This window comes from Tyto alba, unplaced genomic scaffold, assembly GCF_018691265.1.
Source record: "Tyto alba isolate M040663 unplaced genomic scaffold, T.alba_DEE_v4.0 Super-Scaffold_27, whole genome shotgun sequence".
Classification (NCBI taxonomy): domain Eukaryota; kingdom Metazoa; phylum Chordata; class Aves; order Strigiformes; family Tytonidae; genus Tyto; species Tyto alba.
The window spans coordinates 2,684,890-2,705,616 of record NW_024881301.1 but is presented as its reverse complement, the minus strand read 5'-3'; the positions used below and the strand labels follow the sequence as shown (position 1 = coordinate 2,705,616).

The window sequence follows — 20,727 nt, the reverse complement described above, 5'->3', positions numbered from 1 at the left end:
TGGAGAAAGCAAGCCTGTCCGTAATACCAGGCTGTTAGAGATTTGCAGCTAAATGGAGACTAGCTCATTGCACTCTGCTTTCTGGAAGAAAGGTGTTAAGAAGGTAAATATGCATTTTTCATTTAAAAATGTGATCTACCTTTGTGAGAATACTTAGTTATATTGCAAATAATGTTCTGCAATATAATTAATAAAGTTTCAGAATTTCTTTAACGTTAGGGATTGTAAGGGCTTAATTTTCACCGATGTTAGGAAGCTTTGCAACCACTTGGTCATTCCTGGATGTGCAAGAATATCTGCACTGGACATGAATAAATAGCTGCATCTGGCTCAAGACTGTGCTGTCAGACTGGTGTAAATGCCACTAGCATAAATAAGGCCTAATCCATGTATTTTTCCTGGATGAGGGAAAATGGAAAGGAAAAACCTCATATTTTAAAACCTGAGCTGCATTCTGGAAGAAGTTATTATTCTGGATCAAGTTAATTCTTCCAAAGTTAAAGGCATTTCAGTTTCAGACTTTCATTGACTTGAACAACAGAGATGTCAGTTTGTTGGGGCACTGATTGCAAGTTCTTGGTTACTGTTATGCACTTAAAGGTGTTGGATGGATAGCCACATCCCAAACACAGCTTACTGCAGATTCAGGGTACAATTCTGAGCAGCAGAGAGCACAACAGGGTCCACCAGCTGGGTGGTGGGCTTTTGATTGTTGCTGTAACAAAAAAGTTTTAACACGTTGCACAAGGAAGAGATGTACATATTCTTCATGGAATATTTTATTTTTTTTTAAATCCATGTAAGAGTGGAGTTCAAACATCAGCTTAATGCAACCATGACATTTGTACTCAGAAGTCAGAATGTGTTCGCTTCAGGAGGAAGAGCTGGTTGGGATCTGAGCAACATAAAGATATTTGATCTTTACTAAAATAGGCAGTCGCTATCACATCCACTGCTAATGTATTCCTAGCACGTTCCATGTGTGAAAACCTTAAGCTTTATATACAAATAACTGAGAGAAAACTGATGATTTCCTCCATCACCAAAGAGGAGAAGGAATTTTGAGGATTTGGAAAGTTGGTGTTTTAATAGCTAGTTTTTAAGAGACTTCTTCTAGCTAGAATGGTCTGGAAGGCTTTTATTTTAATGCTGGCAGCATTTGGTATCTCGTTTCCCACTAATGGTTACTTGTGCACCCTGGGCATACAATACGAGCCAGACAAGCTATGCTGCAAGCAACTCTGAGCCAGGTTTTTCTGACGCCCAGCCTGAACATGCTGAAGGAGCCAAGTTGCCCATTTCTTACCACTCTCCAGCAACCAGGGACATGAGGGCAGCAGCCGCTTTTATGCAGTTGCTGTCTTGATTGTAAGTAAGAAATGTTGAATGGTGTCTGTGGATATCAAATATCTGTATGGCTGTAACAGACTTTTTTTTTCAGCCCTTTCATGGATGGCAGCTAAGGGAGATTGAAAAATCTGAGCTTGCATGCAATTTGTTGGGGAAAATTTTAAGTAGCGGGGCTGTCCATACACTATATTTTACCATAGGGTAGCTTAATGAGCTATTTGCAATAATCGTAAGCCATCCATAACATTTTCTAGTTTAACAGCTCCCAACAATCTTAAAGTTTCTCTTAAAGTGGTTTTAGCTATTGCCTTGGTCTGTGCTAGTAAAGTGAACACTTCCAAGGAATGTCGCTGTGCACTGGAATTTGATTACCTGTAGCATTGAAATACTAAAGTGGTCCCTGCTGTGTTTTTGGTCTGTGCCAATAAGCACTCCCCCAAAGAGTTTCTGAGTGCAGCTGAGGAGACAACACAGACCAGGGACCATTACATATGAAGAAGGGACCTTTACATATGGAGAATAGTCCCAGGAACTGTTAACTGTATGCTGGTGTACACATAGTTCCTGAAAACAGCACCATCTTGGGTACGTGTCTACAGTATGTGCTTAATCTCCAACCTGGTTCTGCAGTCCTGTGGGTGTTCGTACCACCAGTAAGTGCCATTGGAGAAAAGACCAGTTAGTGAGAACTGCTGCCTTTGCATCAGTTAACTGGATTGCCAAAACTGGTCCAGAAACAGAGCAGGGGAGTTAACGTGCACAGTAGCTCTTACAGGATCAGCCTTTTAGCATGTTCATAGAAGAAAAAAGTAGGATGTGGATGTGCTAAGTATCTGAAGAAAAACAAATTAAAGTGTTGCAGACAGGTAGTTGATATGTAACCAAAGAATCTGGTTTGGTTATAACAACATCTACTGTATACTGTAGTTAATTAGCTATGTGCATATATGCATAGTTTAATGATTCTGTTTCTTAAAATACAGCAAATGTGATAGAATGAAAACAGGAGAATGCCTTCACAGTAAACAGGTCAGAAGGAGAGATGGGCTGAGCTATTAGCTGCCAGTGTTTCAGCTCAAGTTCATTGTTTTCCCAAGCTCTAGCAAGCACAGAGCAAGGGATCTGGAAGCAGTTACATTCTTGTTCTGTCTGGATGCAGGCGTTGCTCTCCAGGAATATGCTGCTGCAGATCCAGAAGACACATCTTAAATGTGAGGCCTTCAACTTAGACCAAAATATTGTAAATTCTTTTTCCATTTTGCTATTCCCACTTTCATGATTACATAGTTAATTCTAAGGTGACTGGTCATTGTGTCAGTCACAGATTAAAACTGCCAAGGGGAAACTTGGGTGTCACACTCAGGCAGCTGGTCAGAGGGGTTAGTATGTGAATGAGATGCTCTGAGATCCTGCGCTGGTAGCAGGTCAGTTCTGCTGCCTGGCACCTCTGAGAGCGCGGTCAGAAGAAGGTCAGAAGAAGACATCGCTAGCTCAGCAGTTAGGGAAAAAAACAACTGAGAGGATTTAGGCTGTCAAAGCATTGTTTGAACTCTGCTGGTATTTTCACTAGTGAAGGAAATAAATTAGCTTGCAGTAGAACTGGCAACACAGAACTTTCTGTTAAATTGTATCAGTTCACTGAAATGTAGTCTGATGTGATTTAATTTATTTTGCGTGCTTTATTTAGAAAATCATTTATATAGCTGCAGGCCTTAAAATGTGGATGCTACTTTGGTTGTGATTGGGGTCAGTGTGTTTACTGTAGGCAGCTTCATCTGATTTTTTTTGTCAGTTGTTACACTGCTGCCCTCTGAATTTGAGAGCCACTTACACGTTATCCTGATTGCGTATACCCTGTTGGACAGTAGTTTATCTGTTATGCTCCCACAAAATTGGGTTGGTTTTTTTTTTTTGAAGATATATGTGTATGTATTTATAAAAATAAATTACCACGTGTGTCATGATTTATACAAAGCCTAATCATCAACAGCTATGTTGCCCATAAATGATTTGCAGCAGTCCTAGTGGTGAAATTGAGACTGACAGCATAGCTTGAAGACTTGTGAACAAGGTTGCAAAGACAAAGATACTTGGCATTTGAGAGAATTTGTTGATAGGAGCAACACATTAATCAGAGCAGAGAGCCCGTGGTGCAGCCAGTCATGGCATCAGTGCTGAAACGGAGGTCTAGAACAGTATGGTAAGTGGGAAGGCAGAAGAGCAGAGGTGAAAAAGCAGCACAGCAATACTCACAACTAGAGGACCTTTTCATTTCCTAACTAGACAGTTTCCCTTTGTGAGCCTTTTCTGCTAGATCTACGTATTTTTAGGCAAAGAGATACTGTACATTTGCCAACAGCTACACATTAATCCAGGCAAAATAATGCAAGTACTGAGCTGAAAGTTTTATTAATTACCAGTACATGACCATTGTGGCAGCTTTGTTAGGAGACAGGTCTTAAGTAGCCCTGATTCCTGAAATGCTGCTTTGAGTTTCTGTATAAAAGAGCCCTGAGAAAATTGACCCTTAAGGATCAAAGTTAAGATGTATCCAAGAGATGTAGTGGGGGACCCTGATTTACTATTCTCTGTTGTATAAGGTTCAATCTAGCACTTCCGAAAAAACAGTGGACTTCATTTTAATCTATAAAATAGAATATGTATTTAAGAGCATTTAGCATGCATAATTTTAGACTGAGTTGTTTTGTCTGTAGTGCAGCTCACAACTGATGCATCATGTTTTGGTTAATGTGCAGGTACATTCGTTAAAACTTGCACTTGAAGGCGTGGAGAAGGAAAGGGATTTCTACTTTGGCAAATTAAGGGAGATTGAACTTCTCTGCCAAGAACACGGGAGAGAGAATAATGACCTTGTCAATCGGCTAATGGAAGTCCTTTATGCTTCAGAAGAACACGTAAGTTTGAGCTTAATGTCTTTTATTTAGACACAACAGCTTAATTTTGTAAAAATTTATTGGCACAGTATTGGGTCATGTCCTACATTCAGGTCAGCAGAACTGTAGCAGCTAGGATTTCCATGCCTTCTCCCTCAAAAATGAAGTTTGAATTTGCAAACAGACTTTTCAGCCTGGGGAAGGGATTCAGGAGACTGGTTGCTTTTCACTGCTTTGGTGTGGGTTTTGTATTCTAGGCTTGCTGAAGTTGATCTGAAAGGGGACGGTGTGTGTCACAATTTTAAATTGATTTCATATGGTTCTGAGCCTTAGCTTTGTCTTTTCGTCTTCCACCTTTCTGCATAAAGTCTTTCCTCCGTGTTCTTTAACATGTTGAAAATCACAGAAATTCTGACAGAAGCGCTGTTTAACGTCTACAGCTGTGAACCTTTTCTAGCCCATGTTGTAATATGCACGGTTGCCAAATACATAATTATATCTGCAGAGATAATGCTCTCTAGCATTTTTTTTATCCTGTTGCTGTAGGCAAAATTCTTCCTTGTGCAAACCCCATAATCCTCTAGTACCAAAATTTCAGCAATGTATTGTCTGCAAGATTAAGCAAGAATCTCACTGCATCTTAGACTTAGCGCTGTAGACACTGAACAAAGCAAGAAGCTGCAAAGGGTGCTGGTTAAATTCCTCAGATACATTTAGGGATAATAATTTGGTGGAGATTTAGCTGAACTACTCCCATTCATGTTAAGTAAATCCCTGTATGCACTGTAGTGACGACTGGCCCTTCAGTCTGCAGCAGCCACTGGCTTTGGCTCCAGAGTGTATAAGCACCGACTTAATCTCTCGGCAGCACTGTGGTATCACAAGCCGTCTTGTATCTGTACCCAGAAAGCTCTTGCAGCAGTAGCCAGTTAATTTAAAATTTTACATCAAAAGCAGTGCCAAAGGAACTACTAACTCACCTGCTTTTCTAAAAAAGACTGGGAGAGCATAAATGAAAGTTAGGTGCGAGGGGGACAGGAGCTTGCTGCTGACAGGGGCCACTTCTCAGATGAAAAGTGACAGGGGAAATAGGATTTGTTCAGTGGTGCAGGGCAAGTGCTAGAGAGGAAAAGGAGGAGGAAACAGTTATTTTCACAGGAATAAACAAGACGACAAATTTTCGAGGCATGTGATAACAAGCTAAAAGAGTTACATATATAGAGCGGTCAGAGAAAATGTATTCTGGATTCAAGAACAGTGATTTATTTATAAAGCAAAGCCAGAAAAATCCATCTTCTCCCCATACCCCTACCACATCTGTCTGTCTGTTGGCTTAAATAGCAACTGATTCTGTGCCAAGGAATGCATTTGTTGCTTTTCTTCCTTCAGTTTTCCTTACTGGCAGAACACATTACAGTATGTTCTACTTCACTCCACATCCCAGTTTTATCTGCTTCCTTCCTCTGAGCCTTTCTCTGTTGAAAGCATCATCCGTGCCTGAGCAAGAACCACACATGACAACCGTGCCTTTATCTATAATGTATTTGTAGTTGTAGGCTGGATCTGTCACTTCAGCAGGAAAGCACTGCTCCCCCAGAGAAGAATACAGAGGCCATTCCCCATGCAATTTTTTTTGTACCTTTTAGTGGAAGACTTAATCTCCTCATCTTCTGCATTGCATTTCCTCCTCAGTTTAGCAGATGGACTATAATTTGCTGAGGAAAGACCCCAATGCATTAGCACTGAACCAAAGACTGGGGTTCTCTTGCTGGTGCAGATCCTGCCTACTTCTTGGTTTTGGAGTTCATTGTCTCCTTGGCTTGCTTTGCCCATCAGCTCTGTTTTTTCTCTTTCTAATGAATTTGTCTCTAAGTTCTGTATCTCGCAGCATTTTGCAAGTTAATCCCTCGGTAACAGCAGTTTGGCTTTCCCAATCCCCAAACCACAGGCAACTCCAGCATTCCTAGTTCCTTGCTAATGAGTTCATCATAAATCCATCTTACTTTTTTTTTTTTTTTTAATCTTTGTTTTGGAGCGTCTCAAGTATACAAAGTGGAGAAAAAGGATTATATTAATTTTCAGGATTTGTTACATTTATAAATGATATTGTGACCAAGAGGCTTTTCTTCAGGAAGAGGATGCACAGGAACGTAGCTCACACATACTGCACAAGTACTGACCAAAGCCTTGTGCTTGAATATCATAGCTAACTTAAATTTGTTTCCAGTTCACACTTCCAATAACTGCTTGACAATAACCTTGAACTCTTCCTTCCTAGCTGTAATTTGACAGGCATCTACTGTATTCCACACAGCACAGAGATCATGTCCTCTTTTCATACCAACTGTTCTTATTCAGAAGGGACAAGTCTCTCTTTATACTTAATTTTTTGTTAAGTTTAATTTAATCCTCCTACAAGAACAAATATCAATCCATTTGTGTTCCTTGTCTTTGGAGGCTCCCTTTTCTGTTCCGTGTCATGGTTCTGTTTTAAACCTCGTCATTACGTCTCCGCTTATGCAAGAGGGACGTGGTACCTGCTAGTGTCATTTAATGTTTGGCTGATCAGTCTGTCATCCTTTGTAATTTTTAATGACAAAATGCTCATCAAAAACATCAAAGTTGACAGAGTGGTGTTAAAAAAATTATACATTTGGCTGGTGGGGAGATGTGGCCCCTACCACTCATGCTATGACTGCTATAGGCAGCATTGAGGCCTTGGATAGTATGTAAAGCATTTGGTCATATGGTCTTAATGTAGGAGAGCTTCAGACTGGTGAACCAGAAGAGGCCATGTGCCTAGTTATGAAACCCAGAGCCATGTAGGTCTTGGCATAAAGCAAAAATGTCAGAAAGCTGCTGCTTTCCTACATAGGCTGTTCTGGTTCAGCTCATGCAGAATTTGGGTGAATGGCTGACGTCTGATCGACCAGTTGCTTAGCTCAACGTTCTAAAGCAATTGCTCGAAACGCAGTTGAGTTTGTATCTTTCTGCTCCTGGCAGCTATTACATTTGCTGCTGCTTTTGGGAAAGACACCCACCCCACCTCATCCCCCTGGCCCCCAGCAGCTGGTTTTCATAAAGTCTAGTTCTTCAGTCTACAGGCACACCTGAATAGTTGGAGGCAGATGGATCGAAGGGTCAAAAGAAAGCACCTCTCGTTGTGGGAGACAGAGATGACCATGGTCGTGTGATCCAAGCCAGAAATAAATGCTCTAAATAGATCTTCCACTGCTTGCCTTATTAGGGGATGCTATTCAAGGAGATTCCACAGTCCCAAGGTAATTGGGCATAGTGACTCTTGTCTTTCCCATTTCATGTATTTATACAAGCTGTACATACTGAGAAGCACGTGCCCAAGTGTCAGAACAACTTCTGAGGTAGTCACATAAGATTTACCCTTTCCATCAAAGGTAAGCCTGGCAAGAGAGGAGCCACCACTCTTCTTCAGAGCTGCAGAGTAGGTTCCCAAGCCACTCCCTGTGGTTACAGGCTTTTTCTATTATATGCATGAAAAGATAGCACGTACCTGACCTATGAAGTCTGCCTGAGTGGGCTTTCTAATAGGAGTGTCTCATAAACTCCCACATGCACAGAGCCTACGGAGCAGGTGCATTCCAGGGCAGGTCACCTCAACGCACGAGGATGGTCAGGATAGATGGGGTTAAGGGAACATAGCAAACCGCAGCTAAGCAAGCTTCAGTCTGCTCACCCTGTCAGGCAGGGTCACGTTCTCGCAGCTGCCAGCTTCTCTCTGTGGAACTCCTGTTCTCTGCAAGTCTCGCACCCTTGCAGCCCATCACAGAAGCTGTGATTTTTAGGTACTCTGCAAAAAGCTGTTCTGACATTATGTAGCAAGGGCATCGTTCCCTCCAAGGGGCCATCAGGTGCTAAACTGCAATTGTCCTGACTGACATGTGTGGCTTCTACCTGAAAATACCACCTCAGTGATAGAAAGCTTGCTTTCAATTGAAATTTGGCTGTTTCTGTATGTGGCAAACAGCTGAGTATCTCCTTTGTATCAGCATATGTTAGGAACCTTATTCTCCTGTTCTTGCCCTTTAGAAATATTAACATTTTATTGCCAGAGGGAAATTTTCTTATTGCATAAGCTGCTCTGAACTGTTCTGGGGAAACTCAAATTATGGCCTCACTTTTCTTTTAATTTTTGCCTCGAATTTGAAAACTTAGCAGTATCAAATTGTTAAAGTTTGTTGTTCAAGCCACTTGCTTCTAATGGAAATTGCTGGGAGCCAGGCGAGTTCTGCAGAGGTACCGTGTCAGTGATGCTGCACTTTGAATGGCAGCTCAGTGTCTTGGAAAAGTGTTTTCCTTTGGAGCTGCCTACAGCAGAGTGCTACTGATGCAGGGCAGGGAGTAGATGTGGGGGATCTTTTCAGCAAACACATCTGAAAAGATGGAAGCCACTTGAGAGGAAAGCTGTAAATGCAGCTGCACTTAACGGGAATACAGAAGATTACTTCTGTAATCAGAAGATTACTTCTGTATTCCCATTAAGTGCAGCTCTAAGTCAGTCAGACTTTTTGAGCTCTGATACCTCCAGGCCAACTCAACATACCAGGTTTGTCGTCTCTAAACTGGAGATTGTTTGAAACTGGTATCACCTGCAGTGAGGATCCAGCCTTCCCTTTGGTCAGGGATTCTTCTCCCAATGGGAACATATATTCAGAGAAACAGCTACGAAAAATACTGTGCATACTGACCATTTGCAAAAGGGAAGTGTTTATTAGCGCGTAGTGCTTTTAGCAGTTGCTCTATAAATCAATGAATATTGACTCAGTTTTTTCAAAGAAAATGTGTTTATAAGTCTTTCTGGTTATATTTTCTGGATACTGCTACAAATCACTGGTTTTGATAACCTTTGAACTCTGGTCTATGTTGGCATGGGCTTATTATTTGGGGAAAGTAGTATGTCTGACCTCAAAAAGGAGGCTGAGTTTAATTTTTAAAGCAGGTGATAGCAAAAGTGTCTTGTCCGTTTAGTGGTATAAACCGAGGGCGAAGATTGTGTGAAAACTACAGCAGACAGGTTCAGAAATCCTTGGACAAACTGAAAATGGGGGGACATCAGGATGCTATGATACAGCATCTAACTGTCTAGCTGTTCAAAATGCTCACTTACCAGAGCAGTTAACACTCAGTGATGTTGAAAACTGACACTTTTTCTGGGGCAGTATCAGTACTGTGTATGCATTAATTAAAAGCAAAGTAAATAAATTTTATTGTATTATTACAAGGTGCTGCTTTTCCCAGGTAACAGCTCAATTTTATATTTATGTGCATGAAAATTAGAAGTTAAGCTTTAGGCTACGGTGAGCATTGCAGGGGAAGAGTATATGAAGAATGCTTTCTGCTGAAGAATGTTTTCGGGTCTTTTTATTCTTCAGGAGAGCCACACAGAAGAGCATGAAGGTGAAGAGCAAGTCCATGAACAGCCCCAGCAGCAGGAGGAGTACTGACTCACCCAGCGTCTCTGACAATTTTCATTTTGTGTGAGAACTTTCTTCTGGAGAATGGAACATGTGCGGCCTCAAACTTGAAATCAGTTCACTCCCAGTCTGCCATTAACATTTATGTACCATAGTGAGTGCCAGCCAGCCACTGCATTCTGTACCCATACTTTGCCAAGATGCATTTGCAGACGTCTTCTTTCAGTGTATCTTCCCAAGAGGTTGTAGGGCTACATCACCTACTGTACATCACTGCAACTTCACCACTTGGCTGCTTGAGATTTGTTCTGCTCTTTAAAAAAATATATATATTTATTTTTTTTTTCTTTTTTGTCTTAAGTATGATACACTTGTAACTTGTTCTAACATATTTATATTGGCATTTTGTGTGGCAAGAAGTACCGTACCACTAGCTGTGTCTCTCACTTTGTGGTGCTTTCGCGTTTTCTAGTACATCTGCCTTGGGGCATAAATTTGATCGAACAATTGGAATAAATGGATACAGTGGAAGTCATACTCAAGCCATAACGATGAGGTGTGTTGTGGAGGAAAATGCTCGTGTTGCTCACGTTTATTCTTTTCCTGCCTTCACAAAATGGAAGGCAGAGCATCTGTTTCACTAGGAGAGATTTAAACCCCTGTGTTAGAAAGCTTGTTAGAAAGCTGCATGGTATGTTTTTTGGCTTATTTCTGGAGGAACAGACACCCACTTTTTTTTTTTTTTTTTAAACCCTCCCAGTTTCCTGACTAGTCAATAGCCATTTCCCAGCTTTTCTTCCTTCCTGAGGAATCCAGTCCCAGCCTCCAGCCGCAGCTCTGCCTCTGCAGAGCTCAGTGCTGATGGAAGACAGAAATCTCCTTGGCGCAAGTGTAGCTGCAGGACACGATCACTGCCATCATATTTGTCTTCCCATCCCTCAGAAGAGGACAGAGTAGGCCAGCCATTTATTTTTCCTATCCTTCCCCCGCTTCTGCTGCCCCAGCCCTACAAGTATGGAAGACGGAAATTTCCTCGCTAGTGCAAGGCATGAGGAAAGAAACAGCAACAGCACTAGCCCCGAGCCCCACCCAAATTCCCTTTAAGTGGGTGGTGGACACCTCGCGGGTGTTGAGGCTGCTTCCAGAGCCCGGAGAGGCAGTGAGGAGTCCTCCCGGGGAGAGAGCGCACGCCGGAGGGGGGACCAGCTGACAAGGGGACACGGAGCCGGTTCTGCGCTTGGCTGACGTTCCTCGGGTGAGGCCGGCACGGTGCAGAACCACAGCTGCCCCGGAGATGTCTGCAGTTCCCTTCCAGTGTGGTCCCATCGCCCTGTTCTAAATGATGGTATTTTATAAACGGAGGTATCTTGAAGTATGTAAAGCATTCCTTATTTTTCTCATAAAACTGCGCGCTGTAGTCGCCCTGAATATTTAATGCTTGGTATTCTTGGTCTCTTACTTGATTTTCTTAATTCTGGATTGTTATGCTGACTTAGCAGGTAACATGGAAGTCCCAACCCAGTCGGCAGTCACTGAAAAACTCCAAAGCCTGTTGAACAGCTAAATCTTCTTAAACCTTCATAGGCTCCTAAAACATAAGTTCCCAACTTACGCTTCCGTAGAAAGTTTTTCAATTAATCAATCCCCAGCATGCGCAGTTTTCTGTTCCTAATCAATCTTTCTCAGCTAAGTGGCTCAGTTAAATGTGAGAATCCCTGTTGTTGTGTTGAACCACCGACAACATATACAATACTGTTAATCACTAGAACAGGCATTTGCAGTTCCTTGGTCGCTCCCCCCTGCCCAGCAGAAGTTTCTGGACCCTGCGGACCGAAGGTTCCCCGGCCCTGCCTCCAGCACTGACCTCACGTCCCACCTGGCGATGAAGGGAGAGTACCACAACCTGCAGGCCAACGCTTTCCCATTTCGATTGGTTACGAATAAGGTCTGGTTTATAAAAATGTGTTATTATTCCAAAATGAGCGTTTCCAAGAATCACCACAAATGGGGGAATTGTCATTTTTGTTGTATTTGTGTTTATTGGAACATATGTACTTATTACAATTGTCATTGTAATAAACGGTAGTTCTTCCTAATACTGTTGAACTGAAGAGCAGTTACTAATTTTTTCCAGTCTCCAGAATGTCCGTTAGCCTGCACGGGATTTCTGCTGGGGCAAGGAGTTTTGGGATCCAGGCTTCTAAACATAATGTCATCAGCACCGGTCTCTGCTTACTGCCGTTCATCCTTCTGCTCATGCTTGAGCAGATGCATGGAGAGCACTTCAAAAGAAAATGTTTTTCTCAAGGTGCAAGCGGTTGGGTTGCGGAGCTCCCCGGAGGGTTCATAGCCAGGCTGTTTGCGCCTCTCTCCTTTCCTCTCTTTGAAGCACATTTTTAAAAGATTTTAGAGAAGATGAACTTCATTTCCTGGAAATTCCTCACATGCTCTTCCTGGTCTGAGGACCGCAGCCCTCTCGCTGCTTGTATCGAGGGGGAAGTGGCTGTCGGAGGGAGCTGGGGCAGTAAAGTACCTCGTGGGCGCTAGAAATGGGCTGTGCTGAGGGGAGAGCCATGCTCTGAAAGGGGAAAGAGTTGTCCTTCTGCCCCTTCCCCCTGTGAGTAACCCATTCTTCCGTTATGGTTTTAATATGCATTTGTAATTACCTTTACTAAATAGCACACCATAAAGCTTTGGTTATATCTTAAATGTAAACTGAAAGGAATGTAAACATATGTATTGTTAATTATAAATAGATAAGTAATGACATAATAGATAAAAAAAGTCTTATTCAGATGTATCAGTCATTTTACATTATCCACAAATTGTCGCATGGTAGAGTAGATTTTTGTCTGAGTATGTGAATAACTTGACTTGCGTTTATCTTTTTACATATTTAATAAAAAAATATATGTTAAAATCTGTCTAGCTCTAGAGACTATTCAAAACATTCTGAAAAAATACTTTTCTGTTTTAAATACATCCTTTTGTTTTATTAGCGACTACATACGGGAGCAGGAAGAAAAAGGCAGCTGCTTTAAAAAAAGAAAGTTCATTTATTCGGTGTGTGTAGGTAGTATGTTTCCCCAAGAGCTCAGCAACAGTATCCCCCTCTACAAATCAAAGAAGAAAATGCATGTAGCTATGTGCATGTAAATAGAACATTCTTATTTATAGTAAATGCTTTTCAAATTCAGAGTACTAAGTCTCTTGTTGTACCTATCTCAGTTTTGATACAGCAAAATCAAAACTGGCAGCAGACAGGAGGTGAAGAGGGCAGTAGAGCAAGGGCACGGAAGCTCCCAGTGAACTTTTTCTTGCGATGTCCCGTTAGCCAGGGATGAATCTTCAGTTCAGTACCTAAAAGCCACCTATGTTTTAGACTAAAACATTAGTTTTTTGGAGAAAAAGGGGGGAAAACTTCATTGTAATTCTCACAGCTCTGGTATGTTTCAGCATGAGCAATGTTGCTGCAGTAGTTGCTGCTAAACCTCCAGGGCTTTGAGCCACGGGCGAGGACTTCCCTCTGGCCTGGGTTGAGGCTACCTGGTTGTGTTCCACCACGGAGAGGTCAGCCTGGGCCCCCAGGCACCCCTAGGGCTGAGGCTGAGCCACTGCCCAGCCCTGCTTAGGGAAGGTTTCTGGTAGAGTGGGGAGGATGAAGCCAGGACCAGAGTAGCCCATTTCCAGCCCAGGCCCTCAGACCTGGGAGAGCAGTGCTACTTTATTTGCTTTTCATAAGACTAGGGAGGAGGCGTGTCTTTGGGCTAGTGTGAATGCTCAACAGCATAAAAAAAAAAAAAGTTATCTATTTTTCAGTTCAAATAGTTGAAAACTTTCTGCCACAACGTTGTGACAAAAAAATTTATTAGACTGTTAGGTCATCCACATACCATTATCTAACTTGGCAAAATAAATACGTGACAATACTTTCCTATGAACAACATATTTTTATTCCCATTCATTGAACCAGTTACCATCCAAGATGGCTAACAATTCAATATATATACACTGTGCAATACGTGATCTGGTTCTGTACTTGTCTTTATAGAGATTGTATTGACAAGTTGATTTAAAAAGGAAAAAGAAAGTTATTTGCCATGTCTTCCTGTAGAATGTGAAAAACCTGGCTGGAGCTTAATTTCCTTTAAAAGCGATACTGTACTTCTCTTTAGAAAGGTACAAGTGCAGGCGGGTTGTGGCAGTTCAGGTTTTATAATCTCATTTAATGAAATATTTCAAAACACTCTATTACAGTCAAATTGTGTCGCTTCTGTGACAAATTCCCTTATTTCCAACTGTTTCATAAACAAGTGCAAGACAGCGGGACAAGGGAAGCCTGTCAACAGAGTTCCTCCAGTACAACCACATTCAACCCAGTTTATTGTGTTCTAATTCTTTTCTCATCAGGACTTCCTACAGATATTTTTGATGGATGGGTTAAACACAAACTGCTTAAATAGGTAAGACTTTTGTGGCAGTGTATCTGGTATCAGATGTTAATATTTAACTTCATGTTAATATTTAACTTCAGTGAGATTGCTGGGTGCTTGCCTACCTCAAACTCATTGTTCCTCTTCAGTCAGAACTGCCTTTTTTAGCAACCCTCGTTAAATACACAGCCATCAGCCTTGCTCAGAGAGAGAAAGCGAGCCCTGGGGCAGTTAGGGAGCACCTCCATGGAGACTCCAGCTCCTTGGGCATCATGCAGGGCAAGGGCACAGCCACCCCGCTGGCGGGGAGGAAGGCTGGAAGGTGCCTCTCGTTGCTCCAGCTGCAGCCCTGGAGCTGGACCACACGTGAGCCTCCCTTCCCTGCAGGGCTCTCGGCAAAATCTCCAAACCAGCATTAACAGGATGATTTGTGTCTTCTGCCTAACTCCAGCCTTAAGCTGCTTGAGCTGTGATTGCAGGATGATGTTCGGTGGGGGGGGGGGGTTGGACCCTCGTGCCAAAAATCAGCCCTACTGATGTGGTAGGTCAACTATGGTAACAGGCGGTACAAACTTGAAGCTGTTCATGAAGACATGACTAGTCAGTGCTCAGCTGAAAATATTAATAGGAGCTACTGATGTAAGGGTATGCTAACTGGGGAAAAAATGACCAGGCTGGTGCTAAAGTCAGAGAAATGGTCTAAGAACTGAAAAATGGTGAACTTAAGGCTCAGCAGCTCAACAACCACACTTCTGCCCTGCTTCTGCCAAGTGAGATGGTTAACTAGTTAATAAACATGCCAGTCCGTCAATCACATCCCTCTGTGCAAGAAATGTAATCTAATGCTTACCTTGGGGAAAGTGGACAGATTGTTTCATTAGAGCTTCAAGGCCACAAAGTCCCTCTGGCTAGGGCAGCATATGAGAAGAGATGAAACTCAAATTCCAACTGCTTCCTCCAAGGCACGCAGAAAACCTACATGTATTATAGATGAAGTGAGCAGTTTACATCCGCATGCAAACATGTAATGTTTAAAAAAAACCTTTTCTTGCCCCTTTCTTTTTTTTTTGTCATTATTTAAACCCACAATAATTTGTTTCAAGCATACAGGCAAACAATTATTTGCTTAGCATTTTGCACTCATAAATGAGGTTTGACTAACTTTTGCAGTGAAATATGAGAATCTTCAAAGGTTTGTCAGCCAAATTTATTCTCAGCTGGTTACCTTTGTAGGGTATATCGCTTGTTGTTACTGGAATATCAACAATACGCTTGTTACTAGAAAATACGTATAAAGGCCAGGCCAGCTGCTGCTGTATGGAGCCTGCATTTCTGACAGCTGCAGTCAGCTGAAACTTGTCTTAGTGCTGGGCAAAAAAAAAATCGTTTGTTTCAAAAATACTTTATTGTACCCATAGCTTTCTGAGCTCATTCTCTTTTCTTCACACATTCATTTGAGGTGAGGGAAAGACTGAATGTGCATAAGCACTTCAGGAGGTCGTATGGAAGAAATGAGTTGTGATAAAATAAATATGGAAAATGAAGCAGGCGCAGATGTCTGAGTGGGAAGGACATAGAGGGGGGGTTTGCACTGCCAGGGTCCCACTGGTGACTAGGCTGGGCAAAGCCAGTAGTGGTTATACATCTTCAAGGATCTCATGTAACCCAGCATGGATTTATCCAGGACTTTGGACACAGCGGCGAGAAGGAGGAAGACAAAAGCTTCAGTGAGAGTAGTGACACAGCACTAGTGAAGTAAATAAATATTAGCAGCGGAACAACTTGGTAACCACTTCTCTGCTGGACGGGAATCTTCCTCTGAGATGAAGCGTCTTGCTGCATAGCTCATTGTCGCAGTGGTTTGGATAGCTGGACTATTCTATTCTTTGGTTATTTTAATCAGATTACTTGCAACTATTTATCACATCAGAAGAGCTGTGAATCTCCACAAGTGTTACAGTCTGACCATAGTGCAGGTGTTTATTCTTGGACACGTTTCTTCAGGGAAAAGATGTAAATGTTCAAGTGCTCACTCAGCTGCCTCCCCTAAAGAGAAATCATGAAGATTAGCAAACGGTTTTGTATGTGCTTCACAATTCACTGTCTCTTCTCCCAGTCAGAATGGGGAGGACCCAACCACAGTCCTCACGTACTTGGGGACCTACAAGTATTCAGGCAAGAGAGCTGTGCTCTTTACTCTCCTCTTGCAGCACCCTGATGGGAAGTTAAATCACTACAGACCAGATTCACAGATGACATAAGCTGTGATGGAGCTGGGCCTTCTTGATCAATAGTGAATTTTGACCAGGTATTTCCACTCTGACCTCCGCCAACTGGCCCATATCAATGCTGGGGTAAAATCTACTACAATGCCAATATCTGCTGCCAAAAGGCCTCTTCCAAAGGCAGGAAGAGACATCCTTACATCCCAGTAGTGTATCTTAAAAGAGTGCCGACCAAATCCTTGTGAAATGAGATCTTTGCCATATAAGATGTTTTACCTGAAACCAAACCCCCCATTAAGACATTTTCCTAAGGATTATTTGACAGTGCTCTTCAGAAAAAAGGGCATTAACTGAGGAAAAATGAACTTAAGCAGTAATTCAGATGATGACAATAAATGACAAAACTGATATCTAGCAGACACAAAAGCGCGCTGATAAGACTGAATGAACTAGGAAACCATTCTCATCTCCAGCCTGAGATATGCTAATAGAGGGTCAAGAAAAGATTAGAAATTGGTAATACTATTTTGCTTGCAGATTCAAAGTCAAGTTAACCCTATTTTATGAATTCTATTCATTTCACTTTGCATTTTACCTTCCTAATTTTTTTCAGCCAAATAACCTCAGGAAGAAGGGGAAAAGGTGTGGGAGGATTCATGATGTGGGCCAACTGGTATATAAAACCAGACCATAAATATTTTGATTATGATGTGTTTAAAGCCTGAATCAGTCAGCTACATTGGAATAATTCAAGTCACTGAAGTTGCAAAGAGGCACCGCCTGTAGTAAACTAACTTTTTTTTTTTTTTAAACTTTAGACTAAATAAAACAATATACAGGGAAAAAAAAACAACCAACCAAGCAAAACGTAACTGAACATTCAGACTCCTGGCTACTGCCCCAACTAGACAGCATAGAAACTGTTCCCCAGTGCAGCTCTCCCGTGGCTGCTTTGGAGATGCCCACTCACCACGCAGACCCCGTAGTGCACGTGGGCGGCCGTGACCAGCACGGTGAACACGGTGAGCACCACTTCTTCCATCCAGCCCAACAGCCCGGAGATGGCTGCATAGACCACCAGCGCCAGAGGGAAGAGGAACCAGTGGAAAAGCTCTGGCCGGGTGCTGCTCATCTGGCAGATGATCACCTTGCACTGTTGGAACAAAAAGTGCCAGGTGAAAAGCAGTGGGTCAGTCCGGAGTGACGTACTGAGGGAAAAGTACATCCATTTTCTCTGTGGGTTGCTTTTATGAGGGGAAAACAAGGCTAGAGTTCAAAACAGGGCTTGTTTCTGGTGAGATAACTACTACAGATACACCTTTGTACCTCATTGTCTGTGAGTCTTAGAGGACTTTGTTACAAGTAATTTAAAATACACACTTCTTTTCTGGAGACGGTGTTTTGACAGGCCTTGCTTTATAAGCTGAAGCACATCTTCACAGAAGGGGAGTGTGTCTGACACCTCATGCCTTCACACAGGCTCGTGAAGTTGTGATCTCAACACCACTTAATCACTGGACAGCGTACTGGTATTTTAGTCGCAAGGTGTGACAGACATGTATTCTGGTTCATTGTATAGAAGGGAGAGAAGGTAATATATACCACTTTTAAATCCTGTTTTTCTTTTCTAAAACTCCTTCATGTACTAAACCACCATTTTCTTGGCCTGATCATGGCAGTGGACTCCCTAGAGATGTAGCTGGGGGCCCAGAGAAAGGGATCCCACTCAGAATGGCAGAAAAAAAATGAATATATGGTGCCTGGTTTAACTAAAAGCAATTTGTTTAATTTTACCGAGTTCTTGAAATGTAATGAATTGAATTCACTTAAGCTGAGATTTTTAAAACCAGTTAAGCACACCTAAGTGTTTTACCTGGTTTAGACTCCTTAAGAAATGTGTCTCATGCTCACCATGCCCTTTACAAAAAATAAAGAATTTAAGCATATCTGAAATACTTTATCGATTTAAGTTTCGCTCAAAATTTAAATGTAGTTAAAAATAGATTTTATGTATCCTGAAAAGAGTAGAAGAATAAAAAATTCAGTCCTTGTGCAGTGCCTGAAATCTTATAACAGCAGCAGTAGGAGTCTGACCACAGGGAAGAAAATACCGGCTTTACTGTCTGTGCTGTGGAAGCTGAAGAATGCAAAAATAAACCATGAAAAAATAATTAACATTCAATAATGCAAGAAGTAATCATTTGTACCTAATGTAAATACTTTTGCTAACAATGCATTATCAGTATTAACTATGAATTTTTTGACTAACGCTACTTTTATGAGTCCTTTGGGAATCACTCCAGAGGGCATTAAAAATTGCTAAAGCAATCTGTAGGCTATAATTTTTCTGGCTGAATAATTGCACCTGTCCAGAGGTTGGATTTCACATTGTTTTAAACCATTATTATACCATGTTCAATACGGTACTCCATTTTTCATAAAAGTTGCTTATTAAGATTTGGAGCAATTCACCTTCAGCGTATCATAGGACTGCAAAATGGACTATGCTCTGCGCTCCTCCCTCAATTTCTCGTTCCCCCCTGGTCCTGAAGCACTGACTCACACTACAAGTGAGGCAAAAACAGCATTAGGAGATGAATGTGCTGGAGTCTGGAGAAGCAGACAGGAAAGAAAAGGAAGGCTGTGGGATTATGCTATGTGCTTTTCCATCCCACTCGCCTACACCTTGCAATGCTACCCTGGCCCCGCTGCATTTAAACCTCTGGCAGCTGTGGTTTGTGCCCCACGGTAACTCCTCAGCATCTCCTCTCTTACCGTCTCCCCTGGGAGGTTCCTCATGAAGCATCTCCTGAGGCTGAGCTGCCCCTGCTCGTCAGCCGGCCACCACGCTCCTGCTGCGGTGATGGCTGAAGGTCCCCACTCGTGAGACTTACCCACTCTGTCCCCTCCTCCTGGCCTCAAACACGTGCCTCTAAGGGCTCCCTAAGTGGGAGCTGTCACAGTTGTGCCCCGTGGTGATTTGCCCCAGACCCAGATATTTCTGAGAGTTGCCCTACGAGCAAACCTCAAACCAAGGTTGGCAAGAGGGGTGGTCAACCCACAGGCAGTCCCGCTGCTGGCCATGGGGACTGGGGAAAGAAGTCCTCCTCTCATGGATAAGCAGCTTTCCTTTTTTAGGCCTTGGAGGCCTTTTGTCCTTAGGTTATCCTAAAATGCTGGGAAAAGCCTGTCTTTCTGCCTGCTCCCAGGAGGCCATCACCTTCCCTACTTGTCCTGACACTGCACAGCTGCAAGGCCAGGTCTGAGAGCAAGCGGCTAGGCCAGGGGATTTGCTGAGCAACTAAATATGTTGTCAAAGGCATGAGAAGATCAAGATACTGGCAGGTAGAGAAACATGGATTGCAGTTTGCAGTCTACAGAACAGATAACGGAAACCCAGTGTGTCAGACTATCATGGAGAAGAAAAGCATTGCCATGACAAGCCTTACTCAGATGCTGGAGGAATCGTGTGTATATAAGGGACCAGAGGAGGTGAAAGGAAATACAGGCTTGTTTTTCATTTTTAAAATGTTATAAATTCCAACTAACACCCATACATTTTTAATGATTGCTTTTAAAATGTTAACAATTTCCACTAACATGCATACATATTTAATTCACACAAACCTCTAACACCACAGTAGATGTTTCACTAAAATAAAAAACAAGGCCTGAAGAATATGCGTTGCACTCAGTGTCTAATGAAGTACAGTCTACAAAGAAACTTTCGGTTTGCTTTACTATTTTTCTTCTGCAAGCATCCTACCACAATTGCTATCAGTTGGTTAAGACATATAAGCAGAACCTGTTGTTTGCCAAACTCTGAAAGCACTTTTCCCCACTGGTATGAGATAATTGTATTTCTCAGGAGTCTGCATTGTTCTCTTAAGGAAAGGGGGTATATTGGATAAGGAAAAATGCATCCAATAAACCTTATACATCTGAAAATAACCTAACTTTTCTGAGTTTAAGTCCTTAAGATGGAACTGTTTTACTTGTGCCCCTCAGAAAAGTACATTTATAGGATACATTAACAAACACTACAATTATAATTTCTTTTGTGTTCCTCAATACAACTTTATAGCGGGGTTATGCTTTCTCTTTTAAAATCCCGCATTTTCAAAGATCTCTCTTGTAATGCAAGGCACTTCAAGACTTTCTCCTTTTAAATTCGATGCAGTGTTGCTCAGTGACACAATTTTAGATGGTGTTGGAGACTGTCTTCCTAAAATGATAATTGGCGCTTTCCTTTAGGGTATTTTAGCATTAACTGGAGGAACATCTTTCTTCTTGGCTGCAAGAAAGATGGCAAAGGGCCTCCTCCAGAGGTTAAAACTCTGGATTAACTGCAGTGCTCAGCACTACTGTCTGGCTG

General features: G+C 42.2%; 2 protein-coding genes across 3 annotated transcripts in view; one reads left to right on the top strand and one right to left on the bottom strand.

Moving 5' to 3' along the window:
• MAPRE2 (microtubule associated protein RP/EB family member 2) overlaps positions 1-11,790 on the top strand; it is a 92,326-nt gene extending 80,536 nt beyond the window's left edge. For both annotated transcript variants that reach the window (XM_033001148.2, XM_042797852.1), the window contains 2 exons: positions 4,107-4,265; positions 9,653-11,790. In XM_033001148.2, coding sequence (XP_032857039.1) covers positions 4,107-4,265; positions 9,653-9,724 — 231 coding nt within the window. In that variant the 3' untranslated portion in view covers positions 9,725-11,790. The remainder of the gene's footprint in view (positions 1-4,106; positions 4,266-9,652) is intronic.
• A 3,723-nt stretch (positions 11,791-15,513) lies between these two features.
• Positions 15,514-20,727, bottom strand: part of LOC104361458 (ethanolaminephosphotransferase 1) — a 55,359-nt gene continuing 50,145 nt past the window's right edge. The window contains exons 9-10 of the mRNA XM_042797850.1: positions 17,323-17,505; positions 15,514-16,173 (exon numbers count right to left, since the gene is read on the bottom strand). Coding sequence (XP_042653784.1) covers positions 16,108-16,173; positions 17,323-17,505 — 249 coding nt within the window. The 3' untranslated portion in view covers positions 15,514-16,107. The remainder of the gene's footprint in view (positions 16,174-17,322; positions 17,506-20,727) is intronic.